At 37.3% G+C, this 17099-nt stretch overlaps 1 protein-coding gene across 1 annotated transcript in view; it reads right to left on the bottom strand.

Moving 5' to 3' along the window:
- Agbl4 (AGBL carboxypeptidase 4) overlaps positions 1 to 17099 on the bottom strand; it is a 1279356-nt gene that overhangs the window by 1181322 nt on the left and 80935 nt on the right. The window contains 1 exon segment of the mRNA NM_001350232.2: positions 4284 to 4406. Within this exon segment, the coding sequence (NP_001337161.1) occupies positions 4284 to 4406 (123 nt within the window).

Below are 17099 nucleotides of genomic sequence, written 5' to 3'. Positions count from 1 at the left end.
CATTCTTCATAGAGTTCGACAGAGCAATTTGCAAATTCATTTGAAATAATAAAAAACCAAGGATAGTGAAAACTATCCTCAATGATAAAAGAACTTCTGGGGGAATCACCATCCCTGACCTCAAGTTGCCTTACAGAGTAATAGTGATAAAAACTGCTTGGTGTTGGTACAGAGACCGGCAGGTAGATCAATGGAATAGAACTGAAGACCCAAAAACCCACACACTTATGGTCACTTGATCTTTGACAAAGGAAGTAAAACCATCCATTGGAAAAAAGACAGCCTTTTCAACAAATGGTGCTGATTCAACTAGTGGTCAGCATGTAGAAGAATACAAATCAATCCATTCTTATTGCCCTGTTCAAAGTTCAAGTCCAAGTGGATCAAGGACCTCCACATCAAACCAGATACACTCAAACTATTAGAAGAAAAAGTGGGGAAGAACCTCGAACACATAGGCACTGGGGAAAATTTCCTGAACAGAACACCAATGGCTTATGCTCTATGATCAAGAATCAACAAATGGGACCTCATTAAACTGCAAAAGTTCTGTAAGGCAAAGGACACTGTCATTAGGACAAAATGGCAACCAACAGCTTAGGAAAAGATTACCTATCCTACATCTGATAGAGGGCTAATATCCAATGTATATAAAGAACTCAAGAAGTTAGACTCCAGAGAATCAAATAACCCTAGTAAAAATTGAGAGCTAAACAAACCAAAAAAAAAAAAAAAAAAGAATTCTCAACTGAGGAATATTGAATGGCTGAGAAGCACCTAAATAAATGTTCAACATCCTTAGTCATTAGGGACTTGCAACTCAAAACAACCCTGAGATTCCACCTCACACCAGTCAGAATAACTAAGTTCAAAAACTCAGGTGACAACAGGTGCTAGTGAGGACGTAGAGAAAGAGCAACACTCCTCCATTGTTGGTGGGATTTCAGAATGGTATAACCACTGTAGTAACCAGTCTGGAGGTTCCTCAGAAAATTGGACATAGTATTACCTGAGGACCTTGCTATACCGCTCCTGGGCATATGCCCAAAAGATGCTCCAACATATAACAAGGACACATGTTCCACTGTGTTCATAGCTGCCTTATCTATAATAGTCAGAAGCTGGAAAGAACCCAGATGCCCTTCAACAGAGGAATGGATACAGAAAATGTGGTACATCTACACAATGGAGTACTAATCAGCTATTAAAAATAGTGACTTCATGAAATTCATAGGCAAATGGATAGAGCTAGAAAATATCATCCTGAGTGAGGCACAAACACGCGCGCGCACACACACACACACACACACACACACACACACCTACCTAGTATGCATTCACTGATAAGTGAATATTAGCCCAAATGCTCAAATTACCCAAGATACAATCCACAGATCACATGATGCTCAAGAAGAAGGATGACGAAAGTGCGAATGCTTCACTCTTTCTTAGAAGGGGGAACAAAAGTATTTATAGGAGGAAATATAGAGACAAAGTTTGGAGCAGAGATTAAAGGAAAGGTCATCCAAAGACTGCCCCACCTGGGGATCCAGCCCATACACACATGGCCACCAAACATAGACAATATTACTGATGCCAAGAAGTGCATGCTGACAGGAGTCTGATATAGCTGTCTCCTGAGAGGCTCTGCCAGAGCATGACAAATACAGAGGTGGATATTGGCAGCCAACAATTGAACCGAGAACAGGGTCCCCATTGGAAAAGAGAAAGGATTGAATGAGCTGAAGGGGTTTGCAACCCCATAAAAACAACAATACCAACCAATCAGAGCTCCTAAGCACTAAACCATCATCCAAAGAGTACACATGGACAGACCCATGGCTCCAGTTGCATATGTAGCAGAGGATGGCCTTGTTGGGCACCAATGGGAGGAGAAGCTCTTGGTCCTGCCAAGGTTGGACCCGCCCAGGGTAAAGGAATGTCAGAGTGAGGAGGTGGAGAAGGGGAGACGGTAGGGGATGCGGTTTATGGATGGGAAACCAGGAAAGGGGATAACATTTGAAATGTAAATTTAAATATATCCAATAAAAAATTTTATACAAGAGAGAAATTATGCCTATTACTGTAAACCTAGTTAGCTATCCAGTTTGACTGAAGTCACAGTTATTGAAGGAGAACCACAATCACTAATTACCAAAACACCATAATCCTTAACAACAGTTTTTAAGCATTTGTCCTTATTATCAAGAAAAATTTTCTTTGCAATAAACAGAGACCACTGTGGAGAACTGAAACTGGTAACCCTAGTCCCTACAGATACAAAATATTCCTGCACCTCAGACTCATGGAACACTGTGGGACACTATGAACATTAAAGATGACAGTGTTTTGTCATAATGCCAAAAGGTTGTAGACACCTCAGAGTAAGTTTATAACATAATAACTTATACATACAAGATTTTTTTAAATTTTTTTAAATTTTTGTTAAAATACAAGATTTGACCAGAAGAAAAGCAGTCTTATATCCTGTGTTAAACAGCCTAAATAAATTCTTGAATTAAACTATATCTTATGGATTTTGAATACGTCAAACAAATTATTTTAAGTGTCTTCTGGATTGTGTTCACCAATAAATGGTTAACAATATCTCTCAGCCTACTGGAAAGGATGTTATAAATTATATTCTAATGGAATATATTATTGCAATGATGTTTACATATAACCCCATTAGGAAGAATTACTATATGCTTTTAATACTGGGTTTATCTACATCATAGAACTGGACCCCAGAAAATCAACCACTATATTTATGTAAATTTACATAAGATCCTAAGACCTCATATCATGTATTTTATGTACCCATCCAAATAAAGGACCCTGTCTGCTGTTTCTCCCACGACAGTTAAACTTATGTGATAGTTAAATTGAAAGAAGTGACTCAGATTAAATATGTTTGAGAGGCTGTTTCTGGATATTATAACAGATGTAATTGATACAACCAATTGTCTGCATGTTATAAAACAGGTATTAATAATTCAGTAATTATGTTGTCATGTTGGAAAATTTCTTACACAAAGCCTTCTGGTAAGGTATAAAAACCTGGATTGCTCCCAAGGAAAAGAAATTCTCTAAAATAAATAGGTACTTTATCAGGTTGTTACTAAATCAAAACACTCAATTGGTAAATTAATCAAAATTTCCACTTTCATAATATTGGTGTTATTGTAAAGGGCCTTTGGGTCCATCACTAAGGTAAATGCAATAAAAGATACTTTTTCAGAATCAAGTAGAAACCAGGAAAAGGTACAGTTACGAGCTTGAGAAATATAGAAAGTACTGTTCCTAATTATGTGGACAATATGCAAGTTTGACAAAAAGAAATGCAATGAGTAGGTTGTGTCCTCTCAAATTTGATATTAATATTGAAACTTTCATACCAAGTATCTTACAATATAACTTTACTGGGAGACAAGTACTCAAGTTTGAAATCATTAAGAACAAATAATACAATGACTGGCCTCTTTATGAAAAGTGGCAAGTAGGGATATACAAACATAGAAAATACCATATTAAGATAAAATCCAAATTTGGGATGTTTCTCTAAGCCAATAAACACAAAATTCAATAACAAATCACCAGAAACAAGGGTATAATCATTGAACACTTGATTCCACCCGTTCAGAGTAGAAATTCAAAGAAAAAAATAATATTGTCAATTAACACTAGTTTTATTGCAGAACAGCAATATCATTATTACATATTTGATTATATGGAGCAGTGAAAATCCAGTATTGCCAGCCTAATTCACACATCTTTGAATTATGAGAAATTGTTATTTCTGTTATTTCTTTTATCCAAATGTTTCCTAATTGAAATGATTGCTTTTTACTTTTGTTTATATGAAAACATACTTTGCTAATAGTTCTAGACATATTTTATACTATCATTAAAATTAGTCATTGTTTTTTTAAAAAATATATGGAGAAACTTATTTCCAAAAGACCATATTCTATGACTGTCTCAAACTCATGTAGCATAAAGTAGACATTCAAAGAATTAAAATGTAGAACATTGCCAAATAATGTCAGTGTTATTCCAAAATAGCAGCACCATATTACATATTTAATAATATAGAGTAGTGAAAGTCCAATGTTTCCCAGTTAATCCTAACTCCTTCAGAACTAACTTTTCTCCAAAAAAGAGGTTCCATTATGGTGAAAAACTAAGTGGACTGAATCACAGTGATTGATCAGACGGAATTAGATTATGAGAAAGCAGCCTTCTTAGACAAACTCACAAACAAGACTTTTTACTACACCTACCGCTTTCAAAGCAAGCATCAAAGGTAAGATGTCCTCTCTTGGGCTGTCCAGAGTAACCAGTTGGAAGCACTATGTACTTGTTCACATTCCCTCCAATGGCATCCTCATTTCCTGTATCATTGCCTGTTCAAACAAACAAAAAGCAGTAGTATTAAACAGAAATTTAAGTGTATTTTGCAATAGAAATCTAATAATAGGATGTAATTTGAGGTTAATTTGAAATCTTAGCTCTATCACTTACTAAGATTGGACCCTCTAAAAATGAGAATAGAATAGTTGATTCGCCTTCCAAGATTGTTCTATATTTAGATTTAATGCTATCTAGCATCACAACTGAAATCTAAACTATGTTCAGGAGACTGAATTGTAGTGACAATTTTGGAGTTTTGGTTTCTTAAAAGAGAAACATAGAAATATTATAAGAATGTGTGTTTGTTTTAATTCAAGGTGTGGAATGTGGGCTATTTCAGATTGCCCAGAACAGCTGACTATGATTTGCCTCATGCCTTAGCAGGGCATGATTATGCTAGCTGCAGATATTTTCTGTGATTGTGTAATGATTGGAATTCTAGGGACTTTTTAGAAAATATATATAAATGCTGAGAGCTGAGAGGCAGGAGTGAGTTGTTGCAACCAACAATGGTTGCTGTTGGTCATGGCTAGTTAAGTACTCATGCGCAAAGAAGAAACGAGAAGGAATTTAAAAAAAAAAAAAAGATATCCTGGCAGCAAAAATCAAACTGTCCCAAGAAACTCCCTAATCAGCAGAAGGAGTGTAATAATAATGTGCCGCCTTTCAGACTCCTGACTTCATTCAGGAATCTCTTCCCCTCCTTCTTCCTCTCTATCCTTTCTTCTCTCCTATCCAGTAATAAGGGGTGAAACAAAGGGTTTAAGAGAGGATGAAGGTAGGAAGAAGAAGAACTCACAAAGTAGCTGAAAACCAGCTGAGTAATGACTATTATTATAACCCATCATAAATACGTTTCTTTACTGTGAATGAGGGAATTCTTCTACAAACATCACTACAGGGTCTGAATGTTCTATCACCAAAATAATCTAAGAACTGAGAGAAACTGATTTTTCAGAAGTTAATTCTACTTCAAATAAAAAAATGAATTGTCCATTGCTTGTAGCAAGAAAAATCCCAGAGAAACATAAAGCCATAATTTTTCAACTCTACCACAGAACTGGGACTGTAGGTCAAGCAAAAACTTTGTATGAAATAAAAATAATGCCTCGATAATAAAAAGTGAGCTGTAAGAAATTAATTTTCTATTACAAGACTTAAGAAGAAGTACTGAATCCTATACAAATGAGAAAAATACTTTTTTAAAATTAAAGATGAAATACAAGAATATGAGAACATAAAACCAGTAGGAGTCACAGACACACTAGGAATCCACTTCTGCTTGAAGATGCTTCCTTACCATCTAACTAGAGATTTTGGAGAAAGTGTAGGACCAGGACACTAGTTCAGAAACAGGCCCTTTGTGCTAGCTACATGCCTGCATAAGAAGAGTGACTCTATATTACAGAAATTTATAAAATTCTACCACAGTCAGCATCTCTTATGAGAAACAATGCCATATTCCACTATGGGAGAAAACAAAAAATCTTACAAAATTTAGTGTAAGACTGAGAGTCATTTTAGAAAGGAAATAATAAAAGAAAATTCTTCAACACAAGTAGAAAAGGCAAAAAGTCATTGGAACAGGATTAGATAGATAGATAGACAGACAGACAGACAGATAGAAGAAAAAAGTCTTTGATCAATAAAACTCACAAAGTATTTCGGTTCTAAAGGAAAAATACCTAAGATCAAAACTTCCTCCCAGGGTAAATGGACCTATCTAGATCTGAGAGGACATGAGTACAGGGACACTGCACACAGTAAGCAATAGTAATCTACTTTCATAGTATGGGCAGAAACATGGATATCAATCTTTCTGTGGGGCTAGAGAGACAGCTCAGACGTATAGAGCATGTATTGCTCTTACAGAAGTCCAGAGTTTGGTTCCCAGCATCCACAAATGGTAGCTAACTACCACCTATTCTAGGTGGGATCCAGTGGCTCTGGTTTGAAGACAACTACACAATGTGAACATCGCTACATATAGATACATACAGATACATAACTAAAGTGATACAAATAAGCCTTTACAACAAAAGGCTTTTATGTGGCACAATTATCTAAGAATTCAGTGGAATGAAACAGAGGAAACATTCTCATTCTCTCCAGCCAACATCTTTTGTCTCCATAAGGTAACACAAGAAGAACGTGAAACTAGTGACAAACTGAGAGAAACAAAGGATGAAAGTAGCTGAGGCACTCACTAACCTGAAATGAGTATTTACAGGAAAGAAGTGAGTCTTTACACTAATGAAACGGGTGCATCAATTCTAAAGGAAAATAATTTTACATAATTTTCTGATGTCTTAACAGTAGATATCCAGCATTCAAGAGAAAGTTGTGGAACATATAAACATTAAGAAAAATGATTCATTCCATATACACTCACCAAACCCAGACACTATTGCAGATGCCAAGAACTACATGCTGACAGGAGCCTGATAAAGCTGTCACCTGAGAGATTCTGCCAGCATTTGACTAAGACAGATGCAAATACTCACAGCCAACCATCAGACTGAGCCCGGAGACCCAAATGGAAGAGTTAGGGGAAGGACTAAAGGAGCTGAAGGTGACTGCACCCCCATAGGAAGAACAATATCAACCAAATAGACTACCCAGAGCTCCCAAGGAGTAAAACTACCCGCCAAAGAGTGCACACGGAGGGATCCATGACTCCAGAGACATAAAACAGAGGATGATGGCCTTGTCAGGCATCAATGGGAGCGAGGCCCTTGTCCTGTGAAGGCTTGGGGCCCCAGTGTAGGTAATTCAAAGGCAGGGTGGAGAGAGGGAGTGTGTGAGTGGGTGGAGGAGCACCCTTATAAAGGGAGGGAGAGGAGGGATGGGATAGGGGGTTGCCAGAGGGGAAACCAGGAAAGGAGATAACATTTAAAATATAAAGAAAATATCCAATAAAAGGAAAATTACTAAGAAAAAGGAAGGAAGGAAGGAAGGAAGGAAGGAAGGAAGGAAGGAAGGAAGGAAGATGGTCTATTCAACTGTTGAGGAGAATATAAGAAACTAACAGGAGATAGGAGTGGGGAGAAATGAAAGGGCAGGTGGATTGGGCTTGTTCTGGTTTTTGTCAACTTTACATGAACTAGAGTCATCCAGGAAAATGAAACCCCAATTGAGAAAATCAGGCTGGCCTGCAGCCAGAAGGATATTTTCTTGATTGAGGATTGATGTGGAGAGACCCTGTCTGCTCTGCAGGATGCACCACTGGGCAGGCAGCCCTGGGTTATATAAGAAAGTGAGCTGAGCAAGCCATGAGCAGCAGGCAAACAAGGTGTTCCTACAGTCATGCTTGAGACTCCGTTGGCATTCCTGTTCTTAGACCACTGCATGACAGACTGAGAAGTGTGCTAAAACCCAGTAAATGCTTTCCTACCCAAGTCACTTTTGCTCAGTGTTTTATAACAACAACAAAAAGTAAACTGGGGCAAAAATATAAATCTCAAGATACATGAGTGCATGAAAATATACTTATTAAAACTAATACCATGCACAATGAATATGTCCCAATAAAATATACTACCTAAAAAAATTAAACAGAGACAGATGGAAAAGTGAGCAGATATAAAAATTACTATACAGCATACTTTTAATTAAGATGAATTAAAAAGGAAGAAGAAACCTCAATTGAAAAAAATGTATCCATTGGACTTCCCTAATATACCCAGTGAGACAAAAATCTGAAGAAGTGAGGATTTCTTTCTAATGGGTAAGAAAAAAAATGTGCTTTCTTGAAATGGAATCTGCTTTGCTTATGTTTTGGTTTAGTATGTTTGGTTTTGGAGACAAGGTCTCTCTCTATAGAACTGTCTATCCAAAGCTTTCTCTGTAGACCAAACCGGCTTCAAATTCATAGAGATCCACCTGCCTTCCCTACCAAAAAGGCTGGGAGTAAAGGCATGTGCCACCATGCCTGGGCCAGAATCTGCTTTGATGAAAGGTTATCAACATCACTAAATAAAAACTAAAAATTTAGATTATTTCATGAATAGTTAATAGCAGTATTCCAATTTTTAGACTTAGTTTGGGCAAAATGGTAGCAACAGACTGCATTCTACAAAGGTAACTTTTCTGATGATGATGTTTTGTTTCACATTTTCTTGTTTTGTTTACTTGAGACAGCTACTGACTCTGTATCCCAGAGTATCTCAAAATCCTTATGTCTTGGCCTCTCATGTGCTGGGATTACAAGAAAGTGCTACCATAGTGACAAGAAATCTTAACAAGAGTCCATCAATGTCAGATTTCAGTTGCCTTGCTTAAGAAACTAGTAGAGCCACACAAACTAGTCTCCACCATGTACCTCATAATCACTCAGCAACTATCACCACTGGGGCCAAACAGCCCCCAATGCAGAAACTGCAACTTACTCAGATCATTGTTAGCATTTTTAGTAATAAAATAATTTAATATACACGCATATACTGCAAATGAGTGGCACAATCAATATGATATAAAATAACATTTCTAACGCACTGAAAAAAAAGTATTGTAGATAGTTCATTTTAATTCATTGAGATATTCATTTTAATGCAGCAGTCTGAAACAGAACATACACTACCTCTGTGGCATGTCTATATTCTGTGAAATAGACTATCAGTGAAAATGTAATGAACAATGATTACTTTGTAAACTTGCAAAATTTTAGTTTGTTTGAATGAAACAGAGGAACACTGATGGTGTCTACCTTGTGGGAGTCAGGAATGACAGGTGTACTAAAAAGAAGAGAGTCTTGTATGACCTCCAAATTCAATATCAGATGTTAATTTATTTAGTAAGTTCATTTACAATTATGTGAGCTTAGAACCCATCTCTGTTTGCATACAAATACAAAGAATTCTACAATTTTTTCCTAACCACAACTAAAGTAAAACTCAAGAAATTTTACATTTAATTTGTTCATAACTTTATTTAAAAGAAACTATAATTTTAGAAATATTATGCATGTCACTAACAACGCTGCCATTCTTTGAGATGACTGCCACAACATCCCTGTCAGTCAGCACTTGAAAGGCCTCTGTTTATAGTAAACCTGCCTGTGACTAGATACACATATGCCCTGTTTCCTTGTGGAATGTTCTATTCAGGCTGCAGATCTACAGGAATGGAATCTTCCCCAGGAAGTACTGCCTTATCTTTCCATTATAACGAAGCTAAAGAGCCCTCTGTGTTCATATAGCATATTGTTCATGCCCTTTATTTCAGAATTACTTTTCCAATAAATTTCTCCCTCTAGGGATCATGCAGTTTCACATCAGAAAAGACAAATGTCTTACCTTTTACTGACACTTTCTGCCTCTGCATCCCAAATATTATACTATGCTTTGCAAAATGTCAATAACTTGTATTTTTGATTTGAAAAAATTGAAAGAGACTTCTGGGAGTCAAATTTTATCTTATTGTTGAAAAGTTTTGCATACTTTATGAAAGCATATACTATTTACTTAAATTCAGCAAATGAAAGATTTTATGTACTTAATATGTATGAATAATTTGCATGTATGTCTCTATAATACATGTGGACCTGGTTCAAAAAATGGCAGAAGGCAATGAATTGTCTGGAAGAGCAGCAAATGCACTGAACCTCTAAGCCATCTCTCTAGCCCCCAGTGCTTTAGATCTATATTTTACTATAATAAACATGTAATGAAATAGAATAAAAAACAAGAAACTTCAAAATTTATTAATTGACACAGACATAAACAATAAGAAATATTAATCCCACATTTATGGTTGTTTTTTTGTGTCAGTTATTTTTATATAAACTTAATCAAAATATACAATTGAGAAACTTGAGGAATAAAAATTTTATTTTGCTCATAATTTCAAAGCCCACTTGATCGTGATGGTAATGTGTTCTTGTATTTGGGGTGTGAGAATTTTATTATTTTTGCATCAATGTTCATAAGTAAAAATTAGAACTGAAATTTTCTTTTTGTGTTGAGTCTTTGTGTGGTTTAGGTATCAGAGTGACTATGGCCTCATAGATGAGTTTACCAATGTTCCTTCTGTTTCTATTTTGTACTTAAAGTCCTAGATAGAGCAACAAGACAGCAGAATTAGAAAGAGAAAACTCAAAGTATCAGTATTTGTAGATGATATGATAGTATACATAAGATTACCCCCAAAATTCTACCAGTGAATACCTACAGATGATAAACAACTTCAGCAAAGTGGCTAGTTGCAAAATTAACTTTGAAAAATCATTAGCTTTCCTTTATACAAACAATAAACGGGCTGAAAAAGAAGTTAGGGAGACAATACCCCCACAATAGCCACAAATAACATAAATATCTGGAAGTAACTCTAACCAAGCAAGTGAAAGACCTGTATAACAATAACTTCAAGTCTCTTGAGAACAAAATTGAAGAAGATATCAGAAGATGGAAATATCCCTCATTCTCATGAATCAGTAGAATTAACATAGTGTAATTCAAGCATTTGGGCTAATAGCCACTTATCAGTGAGTGCATACCATGTATGTCTTTCTGTGTTTGGGTTAGCTCACTCAGGATGATATTTTCCAGTTCCAGCCATTTGCCTACGAATTTCATAAAGTCGTTGTTTTTGATGGCTGAGTAATATTCCATTGTGTAGATGTACCACATTTTCTGTATCCATTCCTCTGTTGAAGGGCATCTGGGTTCTTTCCAGCTTCTGGCTATTATAAATAAGGCTGCAATGAACATAGTAGAGCACGTGTCTTTTTTATATGTTGGGGCATCTTTTGGGTATATGCCCAAGAGAGGTATAACTGGATCCTCAGAGACACAGCCAGAATACAGCAAATACAGAGGCGAATACCAGCAGCAAACCACTGAACTGAGAATAGGACCCCCGTTGAAGGAATCAGAGAAAGAACTGGAAGAGCTTGAAGGGGCTCGAGACCCCATATGTACAACAATGCCAAGCAACCAGAGCTTCCAGGGACTAAGCCACTACCTAAAGACTATACATGGACTGACCCTGGACTCTGACCTCACAGGTAGCAATGAATATCCTAGTAAGAGCACCAGTGGAAGGGGAAGCCCTGGGTCCTGCTAAGACTGAACCCCCAGTGAACTAGACTGTTGGGGGGAGGGGGACAATGGGGGGAGGGTGGGGAGGGGAACACCGATAAGAAAGGGGAGGGGGGAGGGGGATGTTTGCCCGGAAACTGGGAAAGGGAATAACACTCGAAATGTATATAAGAAATACTCAAGTTAATAATAAAAAAATAAAATAAAATAAAATAAAATAAAATAAAAAAGAATTAACATAGTGAAAATAGCCATAGGTGGATCAATGGAATCAAAGACCAGAAATAAACAAACGCACACACTTATGTACACTTGATTTTTTTTGACAAAGAAGCCAATATCATACTATGAAAAAAGGAAAATATGTTCAACAAATTATGCTGATCTAACTGGATATCTAAAGTAGAAGGATGCAAATAGATCCGTATTTATCCACCTGCATAAAGCAAGTCCAAGTGCATCAAATATCGCAATGTAAAACATGATACACTAAACCTAATAGAAAAGGAAGTGGGCAATAACCTTAAACTCATTGGTACAAGAGATAACTTCCAAAACAGAGCACCCATAGCTCAGGCACTAATATCAACAATAAATGGGAACTCATGAAAGTAAAAAGTTTCTGTAAGTCAAAGGATACCATCAATAAAACAAAACATAGATTGGAAAGATCTTCCCCAACCCTACATCTGACAGAGGAATAATTGTCCAAAATATATAAGGAACTTAAGAAGTTGGATACCAACAACCCAGATAACCCAACTCAAAACAGAGTAGAGAGCTACATAGAGATTTCTCAAAAGGAATATTTAATAGCCAAGAAACAGTTAAAGAAAAATTCAGGGGAGGGAGAGCTAAACCTTCAGAGGGGCAGACACGCCTGGGAAGCCAGAAGAGACTACATTTGGCCCACATTTCTGACTCTAGAGGAAAACACCAAACGGCTTCTGGGACCACTGTGCAGAGGGGCCAGAGAAAAAGTGGGGCAGGCCCTTCTGGTTGCCACCCTCACGGAGAGCTGAAACACAGCCCCACAGGAGTGACTTCAGGCCCAGAACCAGAAGTAAGATCAACTTTTCTGCTCCAAGTGACCTGTCTGGTGAACTCAGGACACACGCCAACAGGAACAGTTGAAGACCAGTAGACAGGAACAACTACACGTCTGAAAGCAGAACACTCTGTTCCCATAACTGGCTGAAAGAGAACAGGAAAACAGGTCGACAGCACCCCTGACACACAGGCCTATAGGACAGTCTAGCCACTGTCAGAAATAGCAGAACAAGGTAACACCAGAGACAATCTGATGGCGAGAGGCAAGCGCAGGAACCCAAGCAACAGAAACCAAGACTACATGGCATCATCGGAGCCCAATTCTCCCACCAAAGCAAACACTGAATATCCAAACACACGAGAAAAGCAAGACCTAGATTTAAAATCACATTTGATCATGATGATGGAGGACTTCAAGAAAGACATAAAGAACTTCCTTAGAGAAACGCAGGAAAACAAAATAAACGAGTAGAAGACTATAGAGAGGAATCACAAAAATCCCTGAAAGAATTACAGGAAAACACAATCACACAGGTGAAGGAATTAAAAATGGAAATAGAAGCAATAAAGAAAGCACAAAGGGAGACAACCCTGGATATAGAAAACCAAAGGAAGAGACAAGGAGCCATAGATACAAGCATCACCAAGAGAATGCAAGAGATAGAAGAGAGAATCTCAGGAGCAAAAGACTGCATAGAAATTATCAAAACAACTGTTAAAGATAATGGAAAATGGAAAAAGCTACTGTTCCAAACATATGGGAAATCCAGGACTCAATGAGAAGATCAAACCTAAGGATAATAGGTATAGAGAAGAGAGTGAAGACTCCCAGTTCAAAGGACCAGTAAACATCTTCAACAAAATCATAGAAGAAAATTTACCTAACCTAAAGAAAGAGATGCCCATAAAAATACAAGAAGCCTACAGAACTCCAAATAGATTGGACCAGAAAAGAAACTCCTCCTGTCACATAATAGTCAAAACACCAAATGCACAAAACAAAGAAAGAATATTAAAAGCAGTAAGGGAAAAAGGTCAAGTAACATATAAAGGCAGACCTATCAGAATTACACCAGACCTCTCACCAGAGACTATGAAAGTCAGAAGATCCTGGACTGATGTCATACAGACCCTAAGAGAACACAAATGCCAGCCCAGGTTACTGTATCCAGCAAAACTCTCAATTAACATAGATGGAGAAACCAAGATATTCCATGACAAAATCAAATTTACACAATATCTTTCTACAAATCCAGCACTACAAAGGATAATAAATGGCAAAGCCCAACATAAGGAGGCAAGCTATACCCTAGAAGAAGCAAGAAACTAATCGTCTTGGCAACCAACGAAAGAGAAGAAAAGCATACAAACATAATCTGACATCCAAATGTGAATATAACAGGAAGCAACAATCACTATTCCTTAAAATCTCTCAACATCAATGAACTCTATTCCCCAATAAAAAGACATAGATTAACAAACTGGATACGCAATGAGGACCCTGCATTCTGCTGCCTACAGGAAACACACCTCAAAGACAAAGACGGACACTACCACACAGTAAAAGGCTGGAAAACAACTTTCCAAGCAAATGGTCTGAAGAAGCAAGCTGGTAGCCTTTCTACTATAGAATAAAATCGATTTTTCAACCAAAGGTCATCAAAAAAGATAAGGAAGGACGCTCCATATTCATCAAAGTAAAAATCCACCAAGTTGAATTCTCAATCGTAAATGTCAATACTCCAAATACAAGGGCACCTACATACATAAAAGAAACCTTACTAAAGCTCAAAGCACACATTGCACCTGACACAATAATAATAGGAGATTTCAACACCCCACTCTTATCAACGAACAGATCATGGAAACAGAAATTAAACAGAGACGTAGACAGACTAATAGAAGTCATGAACTGAATGGACTTAGCAGATATTTATAGAACATTCTATCCTAAAACAAATGTATGTAACTTCTTATCAGCACCTCATGGTACTTTCTCCAAAATTGACCATATACTTGGTCATAAAATAGGCCTCAACAGATACAGAAAGATAGAAATAATCCCATGCGTTCTATCAGACCAACAAAGACAGAGAACTTCAGACCAATTTCCTTTATGAATATTGGCACAAAAATACTCAATAAAATTCTGGAAAACAGAATCCAAGAGCACATCAAAACAATCGGTTTAATATATGGAAAACCATCAACGTGATCCACTATATAAACAAACTGAAAGATAAAAACCACATGATCATTTCATTAGATGCTGAGAAAGCATTTGACAAAATTCAACACCCCTTCATGATAAAAGTCCTGGAAAGAATAGGAATTCAAGGCCCATAACTAAACATAGTAAAAGCCATATACAGCAAACCAATAAGTAATATTAAACTAAATGGAGAGACACTTGAAGCAATCCCACTAAAATCAGGGACTAGACAAGGCTGCCCACTCTCTCCCTACTTATTCAATATAGTTCTTGAAGTTCAAGCCACAGCAGCCAGACAACAAAAGGAGATTAAAGGTATACAGATTGAAAAAGTAGAAGTCAAAATATCACTATTTGCAGATGATATGATAGTATATAAGTGATCCCAAAAGTTCCACCAGAGAACTACTAAAGCTGATAAACAACTTCAGCAAAGTGGCAGGGTATAAAATTAACTCAAATAAATCAGTAGCCTTCCTCTACACAAAGAGAAACAAGCCTAGAAAGAAATTAGGGAAACGACACCCTTCATAATAGTCCCAAATAATGTAAAATACCTTGGTGTGACTCTAACCAAGCAAGTGAAAGATCTGTATGATAAGAACTTCTAGACTCTGAAGAAAGACATTGAAGATCTCAGAAGATGGAAAGATCTCCCATGCTCATGGATTGGCAAGATTGATAGAGTAAAAATGGCCATTTTACCAAAAGCAATCTATAGATTCAATGCAATCCCCATCAAAATACCAATCCAATTCTTTGGAGAGTTAGAAAGAACAATTTGCAAATTCATCTGGAATAACAAAAAACTCAGGATAGCTAACATTATCCTCAACAATAAAAGGACTTCAGGGGGAATCACTATCCCTGAACTCAAGCAGTATTACAGAGCAATACTGATAAAAAAAACTACATGGTATTGGTACAAAGACAGACAGATAGACCAATGGAATAGAATTGAAGATCCAGAAATGAACCCACGCACCTATGGTCACTTGATTTTTGACAAAGGAGCCAAAACCATCCAATGGAAAAAAGATAGCATTTTCAGCAAACGGTGCTGGTTCAACTGGAGGTCAGTATGTAGAAGAATGCATATCGATTCATGCTTATCACCCTGTACAAAGCTTAAGTCCAAGTGGATCAAGGACCTCCACATCAAACCAGATACACTCAAATTAATAGAAGAAAATGTGGGGAAGCATCTCGAACACATAGACACTGGAGAAAATTTCCTGAACAAAACACCAGTGGTTTATGCTCTAAGATCAAAAATCAACAAATGGGATCTCATAAAACTGCAAAGCTTCTGTAAGGCAAAGGTCACTGTGGTTAGGACAAAACGGCAACCAAGAGATTGGGAAAAGATCTTTACCAACCCTACAACAGATAGAGGGCTTATATCCAAAATATACAAAGAACTCAAGAAATTAGGCTACAGGGAGACAAATAAACCTACTAAAAAATGGAGTTCAGAGCTGAACAAAGAATTCACAGCTGAGGAATGCCGAATGGCTGAGAAACACCTAAAGAAATGTTCAACATCTTTAGTCATAAATGCAAATCAAAACAACCCTGAGATTTCACCTCACACCAGTGAGAATGGCTAAGATCAATAACTCAGGTGACAGCAAATGCTGGCGAGGATGCGGAGAAAGAGGAACACTCCTCCATTGTTGGTGGGATTGCAGACTGGTACAACCATTCTGGAAATCAGTCTGGAGATATCTCAGAAAATTGGACATTGAACTACCTGAGGACACAGCTATGTACCCAAAAGATGCCCCAACATATAACAAAGACACATGCTCCACTATGTTCATAACAGCCTTATTTATAATAGCTGGAAGCAGAAAAGAACCCAGATGCCCTTCAACAGAGGAATGGATACAGAAAATGTGGTACATCTACATAATGGAATATTACTCAGGTATCAAAAACAATGACTTTAGCTAACCCAATCACAGAAAAACACACATTGTATGCACTCATTGATAAGTAGCTATTAGCCTAAATTCTTGAATTACCCTAGATGCACAGAACACATGAAACTCAAGAAGGATGACCAAAATGCAAATGCTTCACTCCTTCTTTAAAAGGGGAACAAGAATACCCTTGTGAGGGAATAGAGAGGCAAACTAGAACAGAGGCAGAAGGAACACCCATTCAGAGCCTGTCCTACATGTGGCCCATACATATACAGCCACCAAACTAGATAAGATGGATGAAGCAAAGAAGTGCAAGCTGACAGGACCCGGATGTTGATCTCTCCTGAGAGACACAGCCAGAATACAACAAATACATAGGCGAATCCCATCATTAAACCACTGAACTGAGAACGGGACCCCCGTTGAAGGAATCAGAGAAAGGACTGAAGGAGCTTGAAG

The sequence above is a fragment of the Rattus norvegicus genome, chromosome 5 (assembly GCF_036323735.1).
Source record: "Rattus norvegicus strain BN/NHsdMcwi chromosome 5, GRCr8, whole genome shotgun sequence".
In the NCBI taxonomy this organism is placed as follows: domain Eukaryota; kingdom Metazoa; phylum Chordata; class Mammalia; order Rodentia; family Muridae; genus Rattus; species Rattus norvegicus.
This window is presented reverse-complemented; position numbering and strand designations above follow the sequence as displayed.